Source organism: Schistocerca nitens, chromosome 7 (genome assembly GCF_023898315.1).
Source record: "Schistocerca nitens isolate TAMUIC-IGC-003100 chromosome 7, iqSchNite1.1, whole genome shotgun sequence".
NCBI classification, from domain to species: Eukaryota; Metazoa; Arthropoda; class Insecta; order Orthoptera; family Acrididae; genus Schistocerca; species Schistocerca nitens.
In genome coordinates this window covers 585,335,706-585,356,279 of record NC_064620.1, presented here as the reverse complement: position 1 = coordinate 585,356,279, position 20,574 = coordinate 585,335,706, and the positions used below count along the sequence as shown (strand labels likewise).

Sequence of the window (20,574 nt, the reverse complement as noted above, 5' to 3'; positions counted from 1 at the left end):
TGTGGCACATCACATGTATTCGGCCATTGATCTCTTGGTTTACAGTCCTGGCCTTTTCCCATCTATCCACTGGAGAGCACATGACAACCTGTGTGGTAGTAACCACTTCCCCATCTTCCTGTCACTACCCTGGCATCCTGCCCATGGATACCAACCCAGGTGGGCTTTACAAGGCAGGCTGGGAAGCCTTCACCTCTGCTGTCACCACAGAATCTCCCCCACATGGTGCCTTCGATGTTGTCGTTGAGCAGGTCACTGCATCCATCGTTTCTGTGGTGGAAAACTCAGTTCCTCGTTTTTTTCTTTAGGGTACATCTGGCGAAAGACAGTCCCTTGGTGGTTGCTGGAAGTCGCTGAGGCAATTTAAGAGCATCGGTGAGCTCTACAGTGACATGCGTGGCACTTTCCATAGAGCACCTAATAGCGTTTAAGTGGCTCCGTGCCCGCTTTCGCCAGCTTATAATATGACGGAAACAGGAGTGTTGGGAGAGGTTTGTGTTGACCATTTGGTGCCATACGTCACCTTCTTAAGTCTGGACGAAGATGAGACATCTTTTTGGCCCCAACAGGTTACCCGGCATCAATACCATGTTATCTACCGACACAAATGCGATTGCCGAGCACTTTGCTGAGCACTATGCTCGAGCATCAGCGTCGGAGAACAACCCCCCCACCCTTTCGCACCCTCAAATGGCAGATGGAAAGGAAACTGCTCCTGGACCAGATAACTGATGACATCGCCTTTCAGTCCCATAATGCCCAACCAACCAATCTACACCTGTAATAATATATATTTGGTTAAACTGTCTGCGACTGTAGGTTCAGAATTTTTAATGCTTCCCAAGGACCCTGAATGCTGTGTACTCTGTGAATATTGAGCATATATTAATCTAGACATGTCACATGGAAGTATACAGTAATGAACACTAAAATTTATCAATTAATCAGAATTTAATTCACTTTACCTGTTGACAAATTCAATAACAATACTAAAACATTACATACCAGTGAACATCATAGGCGTCACCAGCACTAAATTATTGGCGGTAGGGGGAGGGGGGATAACTAAATGGGAGATCCTGTTGAGAAAAGCTAAAAAAATTAGCACCTAAAACCACTATTTGGAGCATTCAGGATACATCAATGTGTATTTCAATGGCACTTAAAATTCCAAAATAATGCAAAGTGTAAGCCTGGATTATAATGTGTTTTGCGATTACTGAGTATAGAAAAGTTATATAATATGAACATTTAAATTTATCGACTGCATGCTTTTGATCATTATGTCCTACACAAAACAGCAATAATGCTAAGTTCTTCCCATATATAAAAGCTTCATTTGTGCAATGTTTCATGTCATTCAGTTGAACAAAACGGTAACAGACAAAGCCTCAACATTTTTAAATACTGTGTTAGTCTTGTTATTAAAATTAATTTAAGAAATTGAAAATAGTCCATCAGAAAACATGAGTATTTCATAGTTTAAAGTACAGAGGTATGCTTTTAAAACATGGAGAACACTAGAAACCTATTACTTTATAGTAGTACCCTCCAAAAATTCACACTGCTTGGTTTTCTTTTACTGACTAACGCAGGTGAAGCCATGACAGGAAAATTGCTAGTTTATTACAAGCCTTTTTGTAGGTAAGAATCAAGGTAAAATAATATGTGTAGAACATAAAAGACCATATGCTATATTTAGATCATTTTAAAAAGTAGTTGATGAATTCCTATGAACTAGGTGTTCTACATTGTAGCTGTAAAATTAAATTGGAATGCATTTTGTAATAAATATTTACTTACCATCATTCTTTTGCCATTTAAAAAAGGCTATATTGATGAATTGCCTTGAACACTCTTCATAGCAATTTCTCTCGACTTGTACATGGACTATAACTTTGTTATTTTACCAACGACGGACTACAAGTTATTGTCAAGTGGTGTTAGACTCTTAGCCATCTGCCTCTTGGCCATGCCTCCTAAAGACTTACGGCAAAACCAAGCAGATTCAGGCTTATCTACTCTGCTCCTTCATCACTTTTACTTGTACCAACACAATTAATCAAAACACAGCATAATGTCTTTTTAGCAAATAATATATGTGGATTTGATTCACTGGCATTTTAGTAAATTGTGTAAACCATTCATTCTTACCGCAAAAGAGCTTTCAGTGTGTACAAACAATGGAAAATTCAGGATGGAATGTAAGAATATTATGAAAAGGAAAGGTGCTACTCACCAAATAGCAGAGATGCTGAGTCACAGATAGGCACAACAAAAAGACTATCACAAATAAAGCTTTCAGCCAGTAAGGCCTTCGTCAACAATAGACAACACACACACACGACTGCAGTCTCGGGCAACTGAAACCACGCTCAAACAGACTAGGGTGTGGTTGCAGTTGCCTGACTGCAGTTGTGTGTGTGAGTTGCATTTGTCTCTCTCTCTCTCTCTCTCTCTCTCTCTCTCTCTCTCTCTCGTGTGTGTGTGTGTGTGTGTGTGTGTGTGTGTGTGTGTGTTTTGCCTTTTGCTGACAGAGGCCTTACTGGCCAAAAGCTGTATTTGTGACAGGCTTTTTGTCGTGCCTATGTGCGACTCAGCATCTCCGCTGTATGGTGAGTAGCTACTTTCCTTTCCATAATACTGTTTCAGTATGTACATTTAGTTAAGTGTGGGTATATTTGTTCAGCAGTATCATTTTTCCCCAACCAAGACTCAAAATATTGGTATTGCTTATCAAAATATATAGGTAGAAGATGTGCCCCCCCTCCCCCAATTGGTGAAAATGAAACAAGCATTCAGCAGTGGCTATGCAGTGCTGTGACATAGTGATGTCTAACTGCGAAGACTGGCAGTGGAACTGAGTCTCACTAGAAGTGAGATATCCGTTGAAATATACTACAGATTGAGGACTAGGTACCCAAGATGCAAATAGATGAAGTGTATGCACATTAAAGTAACAAAGCTGCCTAAATTAATGTGTATTGCTGTGTTATGAGTAAAAAAAATACTTCATTAGTATAATGTGGAAGCAGCAGACAGATATGTTCACACATGAAGTGACAGAAAATGTCCATCAGTTCACCATTACCGTCATAATCAGGTAACCTTGATCACGAAAGGAGGATCCATTTATTTAGGAAGCAAATCTGTCACCGCCACAAAGCCCATTGTTTTCCCATTTTGAATCGGGCGCACAAAGTGACATCTTGGACGTCAGTTTATGCTCATTTTAAGGTTTATGTGTATCTGTCTTGATAAAAAGTCAAGATACAATTTTAACATTAAATACTATTAGTTACCAGTGTTAATAAATTGCTGCCCTCAAAATTATGATTTTTTTTTATTTTTATTCGGGAACTGAGGGAATGCCATATTTTGTGACAATTCTTTCAAGACAGCCAATTTCATAGTAAGCTGCAAAAAATCATTTATTTTGTGTTAACTGTTAATGTGGAATTTTCTTATCCTTTTCTATTGCTGATTACAGGATATACTTATTAGCATCTGTTTGTCACTTGATGTCCTAGTTCTTTGCTGTCATGTTGTTGAAATTGCTTGTGGCTGATAATTTTCCCTGTAAGAAACTAAAGTAATCAAAATGCCTGCTGTCACAATTCTAAGTATATAGTGAGCATTCCTGTATCTGGCTTGGGGTGGCCCCACCCCCATACAGGATGTGTGAACAGCATATCTGTGTTTATAGTTCTAGCATTTAGCCACATATTTCTGTTTCCTCACATGCTATAGGCGGATGTTGAAAGGACGGTGGATTGATCAGAATCAGCAACGGAAGGAACACATGGAAAACGCTGATAAGGAGGAGGGACAAGGTGATGAGATATCTGTTGAGACATAAAGGAATAACTTCAGTGGTACTAGAGGGAGCTGTGGAGGCTAGAAATATACGGGAAGACAGAGATTGGAATATATCCAACAAATAATGGAGGACATGGGATGCAATTGCTGCTCTGAGGTGAAGAGGTTAGCACAGGAGAGGAGTTAGAGACGGACCACATGAAACCAGTCAGAAAACTGGTGACTCAAAAAGAAATTGGTTTTAAATGACAGCCATAGTGTTCATGGCAAACTTCATGTCTTTGCTGATAGGATTGCTAAATATTATTTATAATATATAAGTGCCATGTAGAGTCAAAAGCATATTGTATCCTGCGTCACTCATTGATGGTGTCAGAAATCTGTCCTTTTTAAAGATTTAAGTTGCCCCCCCCCCCCCCCCAATAAAAACAAATCACGTGGATTAAGGACTGCAGCCAGCTGTGCTTCAGGAGCTCCATAACCACTCCAATATCAACAATATCAAGGAATTGTTCAGACGGTGTCACACATAGATGCAGAAGTTAGTGAATGCACCATCATGTGTGAACAACATTTTTGTATAATAGGCCAGACTAACTTCTCCAAACAATTCTGCTAAAGAAATGTACAGTAACTACAAATATTACTTTTTTGTTAATCATGGTGGTAACATATGGGACACTAGGAGATGACTGATAATCCTTTACACAATATTGGCACTCTACAATTGTTGGTAATTCCTTATGTACATAATGTAAGGGTGTTCTGCTCAATCAACATATTATCAGATGTCTTCCCTTGTGGAATAGGCTTCATCAGTGAAAATGATTTTTATTGAAAGATGCTGGTTTGCAAAAGTTGAGCCTCTGATGGTAGTGTTTCAGCAATAACATCTGCCGCATCTGCATGTAAAAGAGGGTGGAACAGTACTCCCACAGCAGAGCTTTGTGATATTCCAAATACAGTTCTGAGATACTTGGTGCTTGTTTTTCATTGCTCTGCAACAGTTTGCCACAAATTGTATCCATCATTCACATTGTACATCAATTGGCTTCAGTCTCTAAATCCTAGAGATGCCACAAATCCACCTTGCTTCTCAAGTATTTCTCCACTGACTAAAATGTTTGTGTTAATTGGAGGTGCCTCTTGGGAAGTTAGTTTTGGTGCAGTGTCACACAGCTTCTACTCATCCATCTGCAATACCATAGATAAGTTCAAGGTGTATACGAACGGGGAGATCCGGGAAAAACCCGGGAATTTTTTAGAATTCCGGGAATTTTTCATTTTGTTTTCAGTTAAATATTTGTAATTTTGATTGGTAAGAACTGATACTCTAACATAGGATATTACTGTATCCCAATACTGCAGAATAATACTGCAACAATAAAACATGAACGAGAGAAAAACAAAAATAAAACTTAAATTGCAAAGGAAATGCATCATATACAGCAACAAAACACAGTGCTCATACAAGCGTCTGCCAACAGCAAAATGTGTCAAAGACTATGTAATGTTCCGTAACAACAAATTGCCTCCGATGAGCGTGACGTCACAACTGGTTACATTAGATTCGTTTTAGCAGTTACGAGCAGGATTATGCGCATGCGCAGTTGAGTAGTACCTTCTCCCACTTCTGGCTACAGAAATGTGACAGTGGGCTGTGTAAGCAGTCGCAGCAAGCAGCTAGATGCTACTGGGAAAAATTTTACTGGAGCGCCCAAGCTGCCAGATTCTTGCACGCGCAACAGGCCCAGATCTTGGAGGGGGGCGGGGGGAAATTCATACTCTTGAGGGGGCAAAACCTTGTTTAACAAAGCGACTAGCATCCAGCGCACGTTAATCTATCGATTATTCATATGACTTTGAAACGCATCCCTTTCGGTTTTTGAACACATTCTGATTTCTGAATGAAATGCAAGTTGATTTGTGAATGTGTGTATAGTGTACATGATGTCTCTCTCAGGGGAATCCTCATCACATGTAGAAACAAACTTCCCTACAGACAAAAGGGGCTATAGGAGCTGAGCGGAGTAAGGCCGAATGAATGAATTCCAACCGCTGTCTGATTGTGTGGTTGATTAGGTTTGCGAATGATGGGCGTTGTTATAATTACTAGCTAAATCCATAGATTCAGACTACAGGAGTGGAAATAAACGAATAACAGGTGAGAAAGATTACGTATTACCTTCTCGATGTATCCAAGAAAATGAAATATTGACAGAAAATTTTTGGCCAGGTCGCTATACTAGTAAGGGCCAGTTGTACAGTCCCCAGCTAGCAGCCGCTGTCTGGAAGAAGCGCCGAAAACGCGTTGTACGAATGTGTAGCAACGCCTAACCGGAGAATAATCGCGCGATAACTAAACCAGTGATTATGGCAGAGTTAGTGGATTTAACTTGCAAATAAGCTTTGACATTGGCAGGAATAGTTACAGAATTAGTGATAACAAGACTGTTTGTTAGAACGAGGAAGGAGAAGAAACAGGGACACAACATAAATTATGGAACAATATGACTATTCCAAGTTTGTATAAAAATTTCGTACTACTACTTTTGATCTCGTTCTTGAGAAACTGGAGTGTATGAATGAAGTGTGAAACTATTTCCTAATGTAAAGTAGTAGGCCTAATAGGCACTTGATATTGGTACTTTGTGAATTATACTCTGTCGTTACAAAAAAGACCATTTGTGCCAAAACAGTTTCGTTTATTTGGTGTGTATTACAGTTGTTGCTGTATTAGAAAGGCCTATTTTGTTTTATCTGGCAGACAGTGACAAAATATACGTAATCAAATAGGGAAACAACACCAGTCTTGGGTCCTATTTGCATTAACAGCTTTTTCAGTATTAGACAACGACGTTTCGACTTTTCATGTAGTAAAACGTTTGACGAACTTTGATGAGGTAATAGATTCTTTCGCAGAAAGGAAAGCACGTCATGTAAAGCTGTAGCAAGATTAGAGAGAAAAAAATTCTAGGAGCTAAGGATTGAAGAAATGTGTGTTGTCTCGCTTGTCTCATGTCTTTACTGGGTTTATGTGTCCTATATTTAATTTTATGTCACACAAAGCAGCAAGTTGTTAGCTGACTGGGAATAAAGAGTGCAAATTTTCTGAAGGGTTCTTTTTTTTTTAAAGAAAAGAGGCACAAGATGTCAAACCGGCCGATTGTAAGCAGGAGAGGCACCACAGGACATTTTAATTTCCACTGCCCTGAATATGGTTTGATGGAATCCATAACAAAATATACACGTTTCAATTCCACAGAGCGAAGTAGAGTGACGTGCGATAGAAGAAAGCTGTGTGAGGAGGCGAGACACTGCCCTTTGGCACACTTACGAGCAAATAACATGCCTTGTATTCCCTCGAACACACATGTTTTATGCATCAGACTCTTCAGAAAGGTGTTTGTTACAAAATGAATATATTTTTGAAAATTCGATTTTTTTTAATATTTGACGTCCTGTCTCAAACGCCCTGGTTCGGAAATATCGTAGATCTGGGGCTGATGCGCAGAGCAGTCTGAGTTACAGTGGGGAAGCGGGTAGTCTCCCGTGACCCATGTTTACATTTAGTGATATTGCTGTTTCTTCTTCGTTTATTGCTCTCACGTCAAATGAAAACAAAACAGATTTCTGTGGCTGGGAGCTATCAAGTGAATTAAAATACATTCACATAATTACGGAAGGCTGAAATGTGTTATTAGTTGCAGATTTGATTTTATTTCCAACTTTCTGACAGTCAACCATTAATTGCCTTGCAGAACAAAGAAGTTATTTTTGTCAGTTTGCTGAAGAAAGTTTCTTTTATTAATCTTTTCCCCTGAGGCAGACAATATATTTGAAACGAAGTGTTTAATTCCACACACTGTTCGCTGCATTTCAAGTGTACGTTTTCAACTTCTAGCACATATGGCATTATGCTATAATAAAGAACCAAATATGAGATAACACAGTACTGGTACTCCAAGAAAATTTACATCCCAAAAACCACATTGGAAAGCTTAATATCAGGTCGTGGCTACTTAACTGGGAATCTGGACATACAAATGTGCACTTTAAATGTGCACATTTTAGTATGGGTCACGAAATTCCGATGCTCTTTGAGTATCCTCTGATGTTTTGTTTCTTTATGACATAATGTACGATCTTTTAATGTTTTACACGTACGAACATACGGGCTCCCTACGACAACGCGCAAGTGCAGTGACGCCTGTCATCTGGCGCTCGCTGGCAACTGCGAAAATGAACCTATTTCTAACAGGTCACGGCAAAATATTCCGAATGGTGGTTTGGAAAGCGTTACCATCAAAGTACCATTCTGGCCTTTACAACGGAGCTATGTGCGATAATGTACGATGAATTTCTTAAATCACAGAGAATTTGAATCTCATTTAAAAATCAACTCTTTGATGATGAGCAATTTAGATTATTTTCGAGCCCAGAAGATCAGACATTTCTGTCATTATTAAAAAATTTACTGACACATTTGTGTGATATATCTTAAATTGTAATACACGCATAAAAGACCAACATTGTATGTGAAAGCTTAGATTCTCTTGCAGCGTATTAATTTCACAGACCACTATTATATGTGAAAACTTTGTGTTTCGTGTAGCAACACTATGTATATTAATTTAAACCATTAACTTTTTCTGTTTGTGTGTTCGCGCTACTTAACAGTGATGTTGCTATTGGCTGACTACATCATGTGTCCTAAGCTCTGAATACCCGCTGTCATCGGCTGGCGAGATCACGTGACACAAACTATGACTGGCTTGCAAATGCGCATCGCAATCTCGATTTCAATGCTTTGGAAAGTAACATGCGGTGTTTGGTGGAATTCGAATTTATACTTTCGTAATACAAAAATATGCAGCGTACATGTTGCTGCACATCAAAGATCTTTCCAAAACGGGTTTTTTTCCCTGTGTTTAGTTTTCTAAAGCGCCAGGAAATTCTACTCCCGTGTATAAAACCATAATCATTCAAAGGGCTTATACAGTTCCGAGATACAATGTACTGCCAGTTAAAGGGAAAAAGTATGTTTTCACCCGGGAGAAAGTGTATTTTTAACTGAGAAATCCGGGAATTTTTTTTCCTTGTGCACTTATACACCCTGAAGTTGCATGTTGCCATATACCTCATTTGTGAAAATTACCACAGATATGATATTGCAAAGCATCCTTTAGCAGCTGTTGGTGCAGTGCATGTCAGCTAGAGTGAACAATGCAGCACTGATGTAAACAGTGTTGTTCCTTAATTGGTGGAATTCCCTTTCTGATTGCAGTTCGAACTTCATGTGACATGACACTGTACATTCAGTCACTGGTAGCAGTGTGTGATTCACAGCTTCTCATAGAATTGCTCATGCTGTACAATGAGGTGACTTGCTTGCCTTATCAGTCCAGTACTGCCTGATGCAAATCAAGACAATAACTTATGCAGGTCATGATGTTCTTCGTTATTCCTTTAAATGACTAACATTATTTTCTTTTTTTTTTTTAAAATAATAATTCCAAGAGGAAAAAACAGTAGTTCTACACTTTTAGTACATAGTAGTATGCAGTCCCTTGAGTATTTTTCCTCATTTATGATTCACCCTAATTTATGGCAATATTACCCTGGTACAGGCCATGGAATGGTACATATGCTATGTGGGAAAAGACATTCTACACCTATGTGTATACTTCATAAGCCACTGCATGCACTCTACATTGCGGGTGGTTACTTTGTACCATTGCTATTCTTTCCCTTTCCTGTTCCACTCACAAATGGGGTGAAAGAAAACGAATTGTTTCTATGCCTATTCTGCCTTGTTCTGTCCTTGCAGTCTTTATGTAAGATGAACATTGGAGTCACTAGAATCATTCTGCAGCCTTGGTGCACAGAGTTGTATAAGCTGATAACAATTAAGTCGCTGATGATATTGTAAGTAGTTGTATTTTCTGGGGTGAGGATAGTGGTGATGTAAGTGATAATTTTTTTGCTTCAGTGTGTTTGGTCTCATGAACAAACTGGCTTTCTGGTCATGATAAACAGAGATAATTTAAATTATCTTCTGATGTTAAGCCATACGAACAATTGGTGGTGTTTCTGGTACCTATTCTGTGGAGTGGCTGAAGAAGTTACCCCGTTGTAAACACATCTTTATGATGGATATTCGGTGTTGTGTATCAGACATCGAATCCAAAATCCCAGTTTGTAGATTGTAACTCTAATATCTTCTGTGTCACTATGTTTCTTTCCACACATTGTTTGACTTACTACAAATTAGTGGTGTCATTTAACGCATGAAGTTGAGGTTAAAGATCTGTTTAGTGGTACACAGGGTCAACATTATTTTGTGGGTGTAATTGTATTTTTCAATATTTTCATGTGTTTTTTTTTTCCCCAATTTAGACCCTCCATCAGGAAGTGCTGATGTGGAATGTCAGCTTCTGGAAGCAGCCAAGGCAGGAAACACAGACCAAGTACAAAGGCTTTTAACTTCCTATCCACATATCGTCAATTGCAGAGATCTGGATGGCAGGTAAGCTAACACAGAATTTGATATAATAATAAGTCATAATTATCTGCTTCGTCCACCCATTCCCTTTGCACTTTCATAAGTTCATCTTCATGTGCCGCTACCAGAACCAACATCAACATGACCAGTAGGTATATTTTATCTTCTCCTTATAAACTATTGTATATGCTTTCTGACAGTGGAGAAAATTTACAGTACGTTGAAGGAGAAAGCAAAGTAAAAACAATCCAACACAGGCATAAGCAACTTGCTAAATCCATCATTGTCACATCTTATTTGATGGGTCAGCAAACGAGGCTTCAACACCAGTTACGGTTCTTAAACTTCTCTCCCTGTTCAGTACTGTCCCAGGTATGCCCCCCTCTACCCATTGTCATATTTCACCATGTGCTCGTACACGTGTCTTGAGATCTTCCTCTAGAAACTTGCTGAAGTGTGACCATTATTATAGTAAGAACAGTGTCATTTACACAAAGGATGAAACATTGCTGCTACTACTACTACTACTACTACTACTACAGCACACTTACTGGGAACAACATTGTACAAGTTTGTGAATGCCTAATTTCCAGTTTCAACTTTCAGTTGTGTTTTTTTACTATGTGCTGTTTGAAATACAACGGTTATACTTTAATGAGAAGTGAAGCTTACCTCCATTCAAGCAAAAATTTGTTATTCCTTAAAACAAATGTGGGCTAATTCATCATCTTTCAGATCTGCAGCTCTTGTCTTTTCTTTCTGCGTCTTCAGTTAAATTATGGGATATAGGTTCCGCCATTTTGCAAACACATTGTTTTTCTCTTTTTATCCAGATGTGTTTCAGCACCTCCTTGTCGTCATCAGTGGGGTTTTGAATATTGAAAAGTGTAAGAAGTTATTGTATTTTAGCTTGTAATTGATCTAACAAATTGAGGCCTCAAGAAAGTGTTTTTTTACATGGCGTTGCAGGACCAACTGTATGGTGTCCTGTACTGATAGCTTGTCATCTGCAAACCAAATGATGTAAATGTGAATTTCATCAGCGCGTTAACACATCCCTTGATTTTTTTAAAAACGTGATTTTGGTGTGTCAAAATGTTTTGCCTGTCTACTTGTTACTACTCCTGTTTTGTTGTGACTGACCCTTCTTCTTTTGCATTCTAGGACACTGCACATACCTATAGATGTACTTTGTGTAATTTCATCATTTAACACCATTTTACTTTGCAAAAGGCAGTGAGTGCTGTGTTGTTGTGTTTTCTAAACCCGTCAACATGGATTTGTTCCCGAGAGAGTTTGGCGCCAAATTTGAATTTTGTTTTCTCTCACACCCCCATCTAGCGCGCGCGCGCGTGTGTGTGTGTGTGTGTGTGTGTGTGTGTGTGTGTGTGTGTGTGTGTGTGCGCGCACGCATGTGTGTTGTTGTTGTACTGTTGTGTCTTGCATGTGGTCATTGTTTGTATGTTGCATTGATTGGTGTTGTGTGTGTTGCGCTTTCGTTCATTTTCTGTTTTTAAAATTTGTTTGTTTAATTTCTGTATCATATGGGGCTTGTAACTATTTTCCTCTGTCTGTTTTATTGTGTTGAGCTCCTGTGTGTAATTCAGTTTGCTTACAGGTGTTCTGTTGAATCTGTGGAGCATGAGTCTGGAGCTTGCTTGCTTGCTTGCCACCTGGTGGTTCAGCTGATTGCAAATGGTGATGCTCGTGGTTGTCGGTTTCGTGAATATTGTGAAATTGCGGGTGGCAGTTCTCTCTCTCTCTCTCTCTCTCTCTCTCTCTCTCTCTCTTTTAAGGTCCATAAAATTTGGTGTGTTGTCTTGTTTCTAATGTGAAGTGAATTTTTGAGTATAAGTTGTTTATTTCCACGTGTAGCTGTTGTATATGTGTGTGTCTGGTTCATCAGTCAAGCATATTATGTCATCAACGTAACGGTACCAGTATATGATTGTATTTTTTTATTCTTATTATGTCTTTGTTGAACAGAAAATAATTTAGTGCTGTTATGGTCCTTAACGTGGTTGCTATTTCCTTAATGTGTGAGACTGGTGTGTTTACTTGTTGTTTTAGTCTTTGTATGGTGATGTTGATTGCTTCATTTATTAGAATACAAGTGTACGTTGATGTGACATCAAATGATATGAGACTTGCTGTGCCTGGTATGTCTCTGTTCTTGATTGTTTCTACTAGTTCCAGTGAGTTTTTTAGGTTTCTGTTGTCATAAGTGGGTATGTTATTTAGTAATGTGTGTGTATGTTGGACTAAATGGTATGATGTAGATGACAAAACACTACGCTATGCAAAGGCACATTATTTAACATATTAAAGAAACTTTACAGAAAAGGCAACACAAACAGCCAAGGGAGCTTAGTGCCCAAACACACACACACATGTTTAAGTAAACAAAATTCAGATTCAGTGCTAAACTCTCTCTGGAACAAATGAATGCTGACAGGGTTAGGAAACACAACACCATAGTGCTCAACACATTTTGTGAATCAAAAAGGCGTTTATGAGAAAGAAATTACACAAAGTACATTAATATGTATGTGCTTTGTCCTCAGAACACAAAAGGAGGAGGACTAATCACAACAAAATGTGAGTAGAAACAAATGTATACGCAAAACATTTCGACTTGCAAAATCATTTTTTTTTTTTTTTAAAATCGAGGGATGTGTTAACTCAACGATAAAATTCACATTTACTTCATTTGGTTTGTAGATGACAAGCTGTCGGTGTAGGACACCATACAGCTGGTCCTGCAGAACCATATAATGTAAAAGCATGGTGAGAAACCAAATGAACAAAAACTTTCTTTAGGCCTCACTTTGTTAGATCAGTTACAACCTGAAATTTATTACTTTTTACAGTTTTCAAAAAGCATAAACCCACTGATGATGGCTCGGATGTGCTGAAACATGTTTGGGTAAAAAGAAAAAAACAAAAACCCAGAACGTATACCCTAAAGTGGGTAAATTGCTTTGCACAGTGGCCTGTTTAAATAGTGAAGGTGTAGGGTATTATAAATTTGTAGACTGTAAAGATCTTCAAAATCCTTCAGTTTCATATCTTTTTATCTATTTCTGTCTTAGTGTCAGTGGAGGCAGTTAAACATTACAGTACTTGCATAAGAAGACCGAGCCCATTGTTTCTTCGGGTGCTGTGATGCCAGCCAGGTAAACTTACCAAAAAGTGCATATTCCAAGAAGTGTCACTCTTGTCAAAAGTTAATGACTTGTAAGCTCATTCAGCTTTAAATGTGAAGGATTTATATTTCAAGACAAATGCCTCCATTCTCTTAAAGATATAAAAGTACTCGTGAAACAGTGTTTGCATCCAGAATTACTCCTTCATCTCAGAGTTACCAACTTTTCATTACCTCAAGCTTTGTGTGAAAGAATGATTGATTGATGTTTCATTGACAAACATTTTGAACTATGGTATGGAAGCTAATACATGAAAGTTTGTGATGTGAGCCCACACTTACATCTGAAAATGATAAAGAAAGTTGACAGCATCTTTGTCACAAAATGGCTAGCTTCTTCCAACAAAAAGAAATTATTCAGCTTTATTTTTTCTCCAAGCACCAAAAGCATTTGAGCAAGTAACTAGAAATGAGTGTGCATCATCTATGCCCCAGGCACACATGTAACAAAATAGTTCACAATTGTACAGCATTAGCACTTGTGCTACAGTAATCTTCAAAAGTCATACAATTTTCTCATAAATCTTAACTTGTGTTTCATACCATGTGAGGTGGCACAGTGGTTAACACACTGGACTCTCACTCGGGAGGACAGTGGTTCAAACCTGCATCTGGTCACCCGAGCTTGTGCTCCGTCTCTGATGACCTCATTGTCGACAAGACATTAAACACTAATCTCTTCCTACTACTTGTGTTTCATACAACAGCATATTTGACCCATTAAAGATGTGTTATCATAGGTGAGAGCTGAATTTAGTTCCTACGATGTAACTGCCTGGCAATTGGCAGCAAATACTGTTGTACCAGGGGCAAAATTTCTCTTTGTTTATGATATAGTTTGAATAACTTTTAGGTAACCACATCGTTATCCAGACTGCTGCTGTATCGTGTCAAGTGTTTAAATCATATAAACAAAATACTGCAGATCATCTCTTCTTCGTATGAGTGACTATCTCTTCTTCGTATGAGTGACCAACCGAAGTGGTGTCATGTTTAGCAAACTCGATTTGCATTTGAGAGGGTGGTTCAAATCTCTGTCAGGTCATTTTAATTTAATTTCCTCGTGGTTTCTCAATTCACTTAAGACAAATAGCCTTTAGTATAACCTTCCATTTGTTGATCGTTTTCTCAAACCAAGACATTGCTCTCAAATTGTAGTTTATTCTTCACAACTGTGCTGGTCCGCCCACTTACAAGAGGACCTCATGACCTGGCTCTCTTTGATTTTCTTCGTACTTACAGGATGTGGAGGCCAGTTCCTGGACATCAGTTTCCTAAAGCAACTAATGCAATTCTTAAAAAAAAATCTCCTGAAAGTTGAAGATATCAGAGAACTGTTAAGTACGGAATGTTTTGTGTATGTAACAAAGCTGCCAGTAGTTAAGCACATGTAAAAGACTTCAAATTATGAGGTCCATAGTTCGATTCTTGCTAGAAGCAATTCTTTCCTATTGTTTCAATTCTCTTTTTGTCATCAAATAGAAACATTAATTAACAAATATTGAACAATAATTTTAAGAAAAAGTAACATCATTCTATTTTTGAATACTGTTCACATAGAAATGTAGATATTCAAAATAAATTAACACCTAGCATGAAAATGTGAAATGTCAAATAGGAAATAAAATTCTATGTTATTTCTAGCAATACCAGAGAAGGCAAGTTGCTACTCACCATATAGCGGAGATGCTGAGTCGTGATAGGCACAACAAAAAGATTCAGACAGTGATTGCTTTAAGCCATTAAGTCCTTTGTGAGCAGTACACACACACACGCGCGCACACAAGCACAAGCACAAAGCAGTGTGGTTTCAGTGCTCTGAGACTGCAGACGTGTTTGCAAGTTGTGTGTGTGTGTGTGTGTGTGTGTGTGTGTGTGTGTGTGTGTGTGCGTGCGTGCGTGCGTGCGTGCGCGCGCGAGTATGTATGTCTACTGCTGACAAAGGCCTTAATGGCCAAAAGCTATAATTGTGTGAATCTTTTGGTTGTGCCCATCGCGACTCAGCACCTCTGCTATATGGTGACTAGCAACTTTCCTTCTCTGGTATTGTTACATTCCACCTGGATTTTTCTTTGTTTGATTTATGGTATTTCTAGAGATTTTACACTGCTATTGACATATGTAATTTTTTTATATAATGATAAGACATTTTTCGTGTGTCTAACAAATTTTATTTTCATGCGATTTGTGATAAAAAATGAAAATTATTTAAAAAGCTATGATTCAATGTGTGTTAAACATCATTCCCATTTGATAATAAATATAGTATTTAAACAATAGAAAAAAATTGCTATCAGCAATAATTGGACCACAGTTTTTGCAGGACTTACACACTGTGTGTCCTGTTTTCATTGATACAGTTAAAAGCGTTGGAACTATTTGTACTTGACAGCATTCTGACATCTTCAGATCTTTGAAGGCAAGTTTTTGAGGGTTTCAGAAATATTCGTCATACTAGTTTAAGGAATTGATGTTTGGACAATGACCTTCAAATTCTGTAATTATAAAAAATCAGAAAGGGTCATTCCTATGGTCCTCTTGTTAGTTTATCTAACTTAGAAGCCTTTTGCTGGGGAGTGAAGGGAGCTTATCTTTTACCATCTAGCAATACATCCTTGGAGCGGAATGGAGAGAGACAAAAACATGAGAATTAGACATTTGGGAGACTGTGGCTGTGTATGAGAAAAGTGGTAGTTTAGTCTAGGAGTGCTAGAATAAAGGGTGTGCTGAATTGATAATTCCTAATCCATTTCATAATTGTCAGTTCCAGAGGATGGAAAATTCAGTGTTGACAGGTATTAAAGCATTTGTTTAAGACATTGTTGATCTCAGATACATAATGTTCAGCAAATAGGTGGTTAAGTTTAACGATTAGTCACAATTTGGCTTGTCTATGCATGCTCATAGAGAGGTGGATGGTTGGCATACCCATATAGAATGCCACACAGTAATATCTCTGTTATCTGATATGAAATGACGGTGACTGGAATCCAGTAGGAGTTAATTGGTGGGTGTAAAGGACAGGTACTGTTCCTGACCATCCATAGTAGAATTGTCCATTGGGTGCGCAAGAATGGCAATGGGAGGGACTAGAATGTTAAGCAGTTTTGGTTGGTTGACAAAATACTGCTTTGATGTTGAGAGTAGAACCCTTGCCTTTAGGTACTATAAGAGATTTGTGAAGCCTAGATGCTTTCTAATGCTAAAGTGGTGCAGGAGAGAGTATACAGAATGAACATTGGGAAGAAAAGCGTACATGAAAATTCAAATAACTGGTTAGGGCCAATCAATTTTGCGATTGCTCCAACAGCCTTCACCCATGAGAAGTCTCATGAAGAGACATGGAAATCACCAGATGGTAAATCCATAAACTAAATTGATCACTTGTTGATAGGTATGAAGAAAAAGAAGAACATAAAAGATGTCAGGTCATACAGAGAAACAGATGGGGTTTACTTTCTACTTGTTAGGATGGTCAAACTGCAAATTCAATAGTGGAGGAAACAAATGAGCAACAGCACACAACGTTTGGTGTATATAAACTGTATCAGACTGAGATAGCTAGAAAGTACCATGTGTCTGTAAGGAATGTGTGCGAGACACTTTTGCCGAAGGAACAAAGTGACAAAGTGGTTGGTGTTCATATGAGTGAACCAGAATAAAGGAAGAGGTGTCGGATACAGCAGAGGAGGTGACGGGTGAAATGAAATGGAAGAAAAGAAATTGATTTAATCAAATGTATGAGGAAACTGTAAAAGGAAGAAGAAAATCCAGAAACAGGTGGATAAACAGTGGAAACAATCATGTGGAATATGTGAATGTGAAATGAGACAAAACAAGAATATTGAGGGCAGAAAAGAGGAAACATCTGACTCCCGTGCCAAAAGAAAATGAGACAGCAGGTCAGAGAAACAGCAGTATACAAAGTATACAAAATATCAAACAAGTGGGAAATGGAAGAAGAGACAAGTCTCTAGTCATTAATGATAAAGATGGGCAGAGTTGACAAAGAAATGATCCTAGAGAGTTGGACAGACTATGTTCTTAGTCTGTTAAATGCAGTAAACCAGAAGAGATGTTTCAGTAAACAGAACAAGAAAAGAACTATGAAACAGTTGGTGTTAATGAAAGGGGTGTGAGAAAAGCAGTAAATAGTCTGAAGAAGAAGAAGAAGGTACCAGGAGACGATAAAGGAGGGAGGAAAGACCTGTTCAGGTGTTGAACAGACTAGTAAAAAAAAAATGGTTCAAATGGCTCTGAGCACTATGGGACTTAACATCTATGGTCATCAGTCCCCTAGAACTTAGAACTACTTAAACCTAACTAACCTAAGGACAGCACACAACACCCAGTCATCACGAGGCAGAGAAAATCCCTGACCCCGCCGGGAATCGAACGCGGGAACCTGGGCGTGGGAAGCGAGAACGCTACCACACGACCACGAGCTGCGGACAGACTAGTCAAAAAAAGGTAAAAAGAGAGAGAGACCAACAGAATGGGAGCTAGCTGTCATTCTACCAATCCACAAAAATAAAAGAAAAAAGACTGTAATAATTGTAAAGTATATATCACTGCTGAATATGAGCTACAAGATCTTATCCTTACTAATAATGGAAAAACTTGAGCCATAAGCCAATGAAATAGCAGGGAATTACCAACCAGGTGTAAGGTCAAAAAAATCTACAATTGACCATATATTTAATATGAGACAGTATTGGGAATTTAACAAACCAGTATTTAACACTGTCATAGATTTTTCAAAGACAGACAATAGTGTCCATGGAGTGAGCTTTTACAGCATCCCTAGGGAGTTTGGAGTACATGAGAAATTAGTCAAACAGTTAAGAACATTTACAGCAGAGGTGAAAGCTATAGTAAGATATCAAGGAGGAATATCAAAGGAAGTAGAGATACAAACTGAGGTACAACGAGGTGATGCTTTGTCACCCATATTATTTAACACTGTCCTTGAAAAAGTTGTACACAAGACGAGTAAAGTAGGAAACAGCATCAGTCTGAATGGAAATCTGCAGATGCTAGTGTATACAGATGATATGACAGTTATACCAGAGTTGTCAAGAAAAGAAGTGATAAAATAAGTGAAGAACATATAAAAACAGTGAAGGGTGTGAGCAATAGTGCAGGGCAAGCGGGCTTAAGAATAAATCCAGAAAAGACAGAAGTGACGGAACTAATTAGAATGTGCTTAGTGATTTACAGGTGTAACAGACTAAGCTGAAGATAGCTGAGATCATATTTCAGCAGGTGAAATAATTTCCAGCTAGAAGTAAACCAACAAATTGTTAATTCATGGAATAGCTTAAAACCAATCCTGAAAGCAAACATAATCTCAACAGAAGTTAAAATGAAATAATGTAATACAATAATTGCCCCAGTGCTGGTACATGATATAAAAATACTGAGTTCAACAAGAGTGATAGAGAACAACTGATTGTATTTGAGAGAAAGATTTGTGGGCCAGTAAAGAGAGAAACAGGGTGGAGGAAACTAAAATATGAAGAAATGTACACTGTGATTAAGCAGACTAATATTATACAAAGAGCAAAGGTTAAACAACTACAATGGAGTGGACATGTTGCAAGATCAACAGATGATGTCATACAAAAATTATTGTTGGTAGGAAGGCTAGAGGCTTTGCGCCTTTGGGGAAGAACACAAATAGAGGGAGAATGATTATGGGAAGACCTGCAATAACAAGGGTTCACAAGAAACTGGTTGGAAGTTGCACAGAACAGCATCTGCTTGAGGCAGTTTGTAAGGTTGGCGCATGGTCTACACGGTCCCTAATTGCTGATTAAGTGAAGTGTTTTTCAAGGTGTGGTTGATATCGGAGATTAGGAAGGTTCGGGCTGTGATATGTTTGTGGTCATAGCTAATTTTGCTGAGGACATGAAAATATATTTGGTGGTTGGGCAAAATATTATCTGTCTGTAGTCTCCGGCAACTGCCTCTAGTCTTTGGCACACAATTAGTATTTCAAGTTGCAAGGCTGTTGGGGAGGGTTTTTTGATACGGGACATGTGACAGCTATAAAAATGGGGCTTTGAAGCACCATATGAAATGACTTTAGCAGCAGATATTTAGATTCTGGACGCAATTTTTTATGGATCCTTTTCATAAAGATCTCATCAATGTATCTGAACCATAAGAGAGGTTTTATAAGAAAAGAGAAGTTACTATGGCTCATAATGTGGTTTATAAAGGAAGTGGCAGGTTTAGCATCAAGAGGCTGATGAAATGATAGTCTTCTGTGACAGCAAAGCCATCAGCATAAGGGATGTTGGTACACATTGACATATCATCCACAGTGACAGGAAAAAAGTATGTTGTTAAGGGCACAGCAACAATGCAAAGGCCGTGAAGAAAGTGGTTTTCCTTGGTGTAGCAAGGGAGATTGCACAAAGTTGGTTAGAGGTGTTGGTCATTGAAGGCAGAGGATGTTTGATGGAAACATTTAACCAGCTATGGTGGGTCATACATTAGGGAGATAATAGCAACTGGCTTTGTGGAGCTTTCAGGCCATGTGGAAGATGGGTAGTCACATGGTTGTCTGTGTGAGGAGTAAAGGTATTCATATGATAGAATTTGTGAGAAACCTAATGTTTCGAAGAGTCTTGAAAGATCACACTGTACTTCTGGGACAGGATTGTAGAGATCGGAGCATCAGAAAGGTGGCAGAGGCATTCAGCCACATAGTAACTGCCGTCCATAACCATAGGGCTGGAGACCTTATCAGTGGAGAAAAAGATAGATGAGAACTAGTTTTTGGTCATGAATAGCTCTTTGTGCTACAACTGCAACGCTGGACCCAATGGGAAGGAATTTGGGGAATGAATGTAACACCACCCCCATTAATACAGCTTAAGAACACAAGTTCAAAAGATAGGTTTATGCTAATATGCTCTGACAAATAATTATTTAGTAATGCAAGAAGTGTCATGTAATTTTGATGACTTAGTATTCTGTGGAAAGACAAAACATGACACATTTTGCTGCCCTTCTGTACACCAAGTTGGTGAAGATT

The 20,574-nt window shown here is 38.5% G+C and overlaps 1 protein-coding gene across 4 annotated transcripts in view; it reads left to right on the top strand.

The window, feature by feature from the left end:
• Window positions 1-20,574, top strand: part of LOC126194647 (poly [ADP-ribose] polymerase tankyrase-like) — a 282,846-nt gene that overhangs the window by 155,424 nt on the left and 106,848 nt on the right. For all 4 annotated transcript variants that reach the window (XM_049932830.1, XM_049932829.1, XM_049932828.1 and 1 more), the window contains exon 8: window positions 10,219-10,348. In XM_049932830.1, coding sequence (XP_049788787.1) covers window positions 10,219-10,348 — 130 coding nt within the window. The remainder of the gene's footprint in view (window positions 1-10,218; window positions 10,349-20,574) is intronic.